Source organism: Pseudochaenichthys georgianus, chromosome 3, assembly GCF_902827115.2.
Source record: "Pseudochaenichthys georgianus chromosome 3, fPseGeo1.2, whole genome shotgun sequence".
NCBI lineage: Eukaryota > Metazoa > Chordata > Actinopteri > Perciformes > Channichthyidae > Pseudochaenichthys > Pseudochaenichthys georgianus.
Window position 1 is genome coordinate 33,161,023 of NC_047505.1, and position 5,910 is coordinate 33,166,932.

The following is a 5,910-nucleotide window of genomic DNA, read 5'->3' on the forward strand; positions in this document are numbered from 1 at the left end:
ATGCCATTTTGTATCGAGTCTTCATATTTGCACCTATTCATATCTATACATGTTGCAGAGTGTAATACATCCATTTGTAGTTTATATCAGTATGACACTTGTCATGACTTGCCACTTGATGAACTCAACGCAAAGTAGGAATGACTTGGTTCAGGTCACCTGTGCTTTGAACCACAGCAGTAAATAATGCAGGCATTTGCAGTGCCAGTCTGCAGTAGGGATTAATGTCTTTGACCATGTATAATTGAAGATGTTTTTAACACAGATATCACTTACTCCTGTGGATGGTTCAACATACAACAATGCCACCTGCTGCTTACTAGGCTCCATTGCATCAGAAACAATTAATAAAGACATGATGCAATGGAAAGATATTGAAATAGTTTTTGGTGTTTTTTACAAATGTTTATTCATATTTGCAAAAGGTTTAGTCGAACAGGCCGAATCCCATGTCGTCATCGGACGCCTCTGACTCGTCTTTCTTCTCTTCCTTCTCCTCAGCTGCAAAACACAAAACGTATTATTTCCTATTTAAATCACCCATGCATATTTAACACACAGCTAAGCTCATTAGATCGCCATGTTAGTTCTTGCAATCAGACCTTTATGTCAAATACCGGGTTTACTAGACATTGTTGAATTGATGTAAAGTCACATTACTCCAAAATAAGCCTGCTAAATACCCCATAATTTGTCAAACTAAGAATATCTATAACAAATATATATCAAGTTATGTGAAATCGAATTCTGGGAAAATCATGATTACTGACTCCTTCAGCAGCATGTTATCAGATTAACACACAAGGCGAGTGTCACTGCTGTTGACAAACAAGGTGCTAAACTGCAACACTCACCTGCAGGGGCAGCAGCTCCAGCTGAGCTAGTAGCCACAACAGAGCTGGCAACGGCTACAGCACCGCCTGATGGCACGCTGGCCAGTTTACCGTAACCTGAGGAGACACGAGTTGGCAGACATGAAGCACGAGATAACATTGACACCCATCAGCAAGAAACAAGATAGTGAGACATAGCATGTTGTCATTAGAAATAATCTGGCAAATGTATTATTCGTTATACTGACAGCATTAATAGTCTTGCCCCACTACAAAATTGGAACATTATGAATCTGTGATATAGTTTAAGCTACAGAGTATCATCATCACACCCTACCAAATGTATAGTAAGCTCATTAAGCTTTCTGATTAGTTTAACATCACAAGTATTTAATACAGGGCACAAACAAAGACAAACACTGACCTGTGGCGATCACCTCCTCCACATTCTTGCCTGTGAGCTCAGACACAACCTGTTGGAAAACACATGTGTGAATATCACCAGGGTTATTTCTTGCCACAAGTATACCTGCTGCAATACCATCAGACACATAATTGAGAGCATTTGTTTTACCTTGTCCAGGCGTGTGTCGTCGGCCTCAATGCCAACACTCTCAAGGATCTTCTTGAGGTCAGCAGCACCGGGGTTGGCATTGCCACCGAGGGAGGAGAGCAGGTATGCAGCTACGTAACGCATTCTGCAAAAAACAAAGATATTTTCAGACTTCATTCAAAAAGATGTGTAAGAATATGGCCACTGTTCTACATTAAAATTATACACATATTTTCAAAATAATTAAAAACATGAAACATAATGCAAGTTTTACTGCATATTTACTGTACCTAAATGAATAGATACTTGGAAAAGCAAGACACATAGCAATGATACACATCATTTTTAGGTAGATTAGATTGATTCAGCCTTGATTGTCATCAGCTGCAGACGTTTCTCATCGATTTTTCATCTTTTACTTAGAGATCAATTACACTAACGAAATCATGTCACAATGTCTTGCAGGCATCCCATGTTTCGCATCTTAAACGACTTATGTAAATATTTAATTCTGGCAAATAAGCTAAGACTATACTTTATTTCTTAATATCTAAAATGTGATATTTAATATTTTTCTGTCAAAAATATAGAAGCATACAGAGAGTTGTAATTTGCATATTTGTGAAACTTAATTGCAATTTTAACAGAAGGCAATACTGTCAAACAGCATGCCTGTGTTACCATTCATATGTATATGGAAAAGCTATTGCTCATTAAATTCACAAGATTATAATAGTTTAACGTTTTTAAGATTAGAGTTTACATATATATATATAGCTGATTATCTGGCAATATAAGCAGAAGACCGGACACCGCATCTGAAACACATCTAGGTCTTTGAGTTAACGGCAACAAATCCGTTTAACCATCAATCAATGTTTATTTATATAGCCCAATATCACAAATGTTACATTTGTCTCAGTGGTCTTCACAGTGTGTACAGAATATCAGTATGAAAATATGACACCCTCTGTCCTTAGACCCTCACATCGTACAAGGAAAAACTTCCGGAGAAAACCCACAGTTTAAAGGGGAAAATGGGAGAAACCTCAGGGAGAGCAACAGAGGAGAGATCCCTCTCCCAGGACGGACAGACGTGCAATAGATGCAGTGTGTAATTTGAAAAGGTAATACATTTGCAACATAGGTAGTCCAAATGTTTGGAAATGCATGTGTGTATAATAGGAAGATTAATCCACGAGGATATCCATCCAGGACCTATGATCCAGGACCACAGCCACGACTCAAGTTCCAGGGCTCGCGATCGAGGACACAGGACCGCAGGATCATCCATGACTCCGGATCCCGGCGTAACAATGTTAACAATGCATTTTGGATATATTTGTAGTGGAAATTAGCTTAATTTAGTAGGATTAGCATTTAAAATGTGAGAAAACGTGTTTTAACATCCATGTGGTGGCGTGTTCTTCAGACCCGTTGTCAAAAGCTAATTTAGCCGCCACGGACGATGCGTTGATGAAAATGTTGTATTATTGCTCAAATATAGCTCGTTTAGGTTTTTGAACAACCAGGATTGTACCTTTATACATTTATAGAGATATCATGCGTGTTTTTTACGGTGAAAAATACTTTTTTAAAGTATAAAAAAGACACTCACTTGAACTAGACGGCGAACGCGTGTTCACTTCGAGGTTAGCACGGGCAGAAAGGAAGTTACGTCACTTGATGAAGACGGAAGTAACCTCGCTTCTTCTTCACGTTCAATAAAAGACAGAACAGGTTTGTCGCCACCTGTTGTTCCGGGGAGTCGAATCAGCTTTCCAACAAATGGGAAGAAATGCTGTACTATATAGTGTATAATTATCCTGCCAACACTTTTGTATCAACATTAGTGGTTTTGTAAAATGAAGTAGAAACAAAAAACGTTGATTTTATGAATGCATCAGAAAGTGAGGCCTTTTTGACACTGTTTGTTTTGACAATCCTCCACTAAATCTGGGGGCCATGGATTAGGCCTTATATCTCACAATGAAAACAGACAGAAACAGAAAGTTCAGCAGAATGTTAATTATTTTATTTCTGATAATATATTTTATGTCTATTCAAAACATATTTTTTCCCTATGGTATTAATGGGCCATTGTATGGAAGAGGATTAGGGCCACATGAGAACAAATGTTTGGGATGTGACCAAAAGTTAGATGTGAAAATGTGAGTTTTGACTTTATTCTCAGAATGCTGATTTCTTTAATTTACTTTTGGTCACATCCCAAAAGATATTCTAATGTGGCCCTAATCCACTTCCGTACTTTTGTGATGGTGAAAGGCAGATTTGTTTTCATTCACCTTTCAGCACTGCTAGCTTTTTTCTCAAAACATGTGTAGGTGTATGTGTGCTTTACTTAAAGTTTACAGTATACCACCATCAATTTCATCTTCCTTGTCTGCTTCTACTGATGAGTTGGCTCGTGGTCCAGTTTGGCACACTGCCTCGTCCTCCGCCCCTGCTGCTGCTGGGCTCACTCTTGGACGTGATGGACAGGAAAGACAAAGTGAACTGTCCTCACGTGACTCTGCAGAGGTTTGGGTCCATGCCATGTGAAACCAGCAGCTGTGCTCTGGTCTCAAGCTGTAGTGTAAACAGCCAGCTCTAATAAATTGCTGTGCAGTTTGGTTGCAGGCAAACAGCCAATTATCTACCCCTGAACTCCTCTCAGAAATCTTCAGTGTATGTCTGCATTTGGGTAAAACCAAGGAGACATTGCCAGGCAACACGTTCTCACTCCCAACCCGTCACATGTTGACGGTCGGTCAGGGCCCTTCCCCGTCACCGTTCAAATAATCCATTAAAAAAAGATTGGAAAATTCACAAAACTAGCATTTATTACAGGGCTGTATTGCTTTTTGTAAAGCAAGTAATGAAAATGTGGAGTGAAACTCAACTTTCAACATTACATTAATTGGCTGTTCATTACAATAATTGCGGTCAAAAGTTTTTGGAAAAAATGCCACCGCAATAAACTAATCAGACTACTTTGATGCTGGAAAGGCTAAATTCAGGTCAGCAGGATTTATTATGAATAAGAAACATATATTGAGTACAACAGTATCGTGCTCTCAGGTTAATGGTCAAATAGAAAACATTTATTCTTTTGATTGTAAAAGGCTTTGGGTAAAATGAATCCTCTTTTATTTTCAACTAATGTGAAACATGCAGTAGGGCAGAACAGAACAAGTAAGAAACCGCTCAGTCCATCCCTGTGTATGGGAAAATCTCCACTTTGAAGCCCAGCTGTCACATCCATTATGTTGGAGCTGCCATGATTCACTCACCAAGTTTCTCTTTCCTTCTGCTTTTCAAGACTCCTGAAAGACGAGCATTAAAGAAGGAAACATTTGTGAGTCGGCTGCAGAGCACATCAACAAGAGTGTGTCAGATGTGTTAGAAAAATAACGCAATGGTTCAACAGAAACCAGTGATGCAAACACAGGTATGGTGAAAAAAGAGAGAATTCGAAGCAGGAAAAAAACAGCGTAATATACCATCTGACAAAGGAATGTGCTATAATGCTTGAATTAACTGGCTATTCTTTATAATATACTCAGATCAATAGGAGACAGAGATGTTAAGTTATAAATCAAGGGTTTTTATTATTATTTACAGCAGGGGTGGGGAACCTTTTTCCTTTCAATTTTTACAACATCCTCCGAGGGCCATACAAATGATTGAACTCAACATCTGCTTAAAAATACTAAAATCACAGCCCATTCATTTGGCCTTTATTTCATGCTGTGCAAAGAAAAAGCAACCTCTCAATCCAGATATCTCACCATGACTCACGCATGCATGCATGTGCACGGTTGTGGCATGACCACCAAAACAGAAAGATATGGACACAAGATGTGTGCAAATGTATTTATCCATGTGTACATGATTTAAGTGGGGGCGACCTAACCTCCTCTAGGGGGGTCCGGGGGCATGCTCCCCCGGGAAGATTTTTTTTTTTTTTTTAAATATTGAAGTTAAAAGCATCAATCTGGTGCACTTTGAGAGCAACATGAGGAGATCTATGGATACATATTTCAACACCCATTTGAAACAGAACTGTAAGCAGATTTTTCTTTTTGGATATTTTACAAATCACTCTCCTTTTAAACTGTATTCTTGTTATTTTTAACAACATTTTTGTTACTGTCATATAGTATTTTATACCTGTTTTTCATTTAGTCTCTAATTTGTCATTAATAACTATAATGATCATATCAAGGTGTGCCTTAACCTCACTGAGGTTATTTGAGCCTCTCAGGAGAGTGCTCTCTTCCACCTGGTTATAGAAAAGCTCTTTAAATTCGTTAGCATAGCTAGCTAACCAGATGCTAATAACAACAGATCGCCACTGTGCTTACAACTAAAGACATAGCCACGCAAACACTGCGGCATGTGTACGGCTCCTTATGGGTACTGCTGCAATATTTGAAGAGCTGGAGCGGCGTTCCGGTGCTCTCCGTCAGCACTCTCGTCTACACTCCTTTCAGACGAGACATAACTACGTGAAGACACGTT

General features: G+C 38.9%; 1 protein-coding gene across 1 annotated transcript; it reads right to left on the minus strand.

Annotated features, from left to right (window-relative positions):
- Window positions 1–383: 383 nt before the first annotated feature.
- On the minus strand, window positions 384–3,114 carry LOC117444099 (large ribosomal subunit protein P2-like). The gene is made up of 5 exons (XM_034079816.2): window positions 3,005–3,114; window positions 1,408–1,531; window positions 1,258–1,306; window positions 855–950; window positions 384–501 (listed from the first exon to the last, which is right to left on the minus strand). Exons 2-5 carry the CDS (start codon window positions 1,528–1,530, stop codon window positions 428–430), a joined length of 342 nt encoding a protein of 113 aa, XP_033935707.1. The 5' UTR covers window position 1,531; window positions 3,005–3,114; the 3' UTR covers window positions 384–427.
- Window positions 3,115–5,910: the final 2,796 nt, after the last annotated feature.

Excerpts from the sequence above, each read along its gene's own strand:
- LOC117444099 (XM_034079816.2), bottom strand. The coding sequence starts at position 1,530 with ATGCGTTACGTAGCTGCATACCTGCTCTCCTCCCTCGGTGGCAATGCC. Across the intron at positions 1,307-1,407 it reads ACGACACACGCCTGGACAAG|GTTGTGTCTGAGCTCACAGG; the intron begins GTAAAACAAATG and ends GTTTTCCAACAG. Across the intron at positions 951-1,257 it reads GGAGGAGGTGATCGCCACAG|GTTACGGTAAACTGGCCAGC; the intron begins GTCAGTGTTTGT and ends GTGTCTCCTCAG.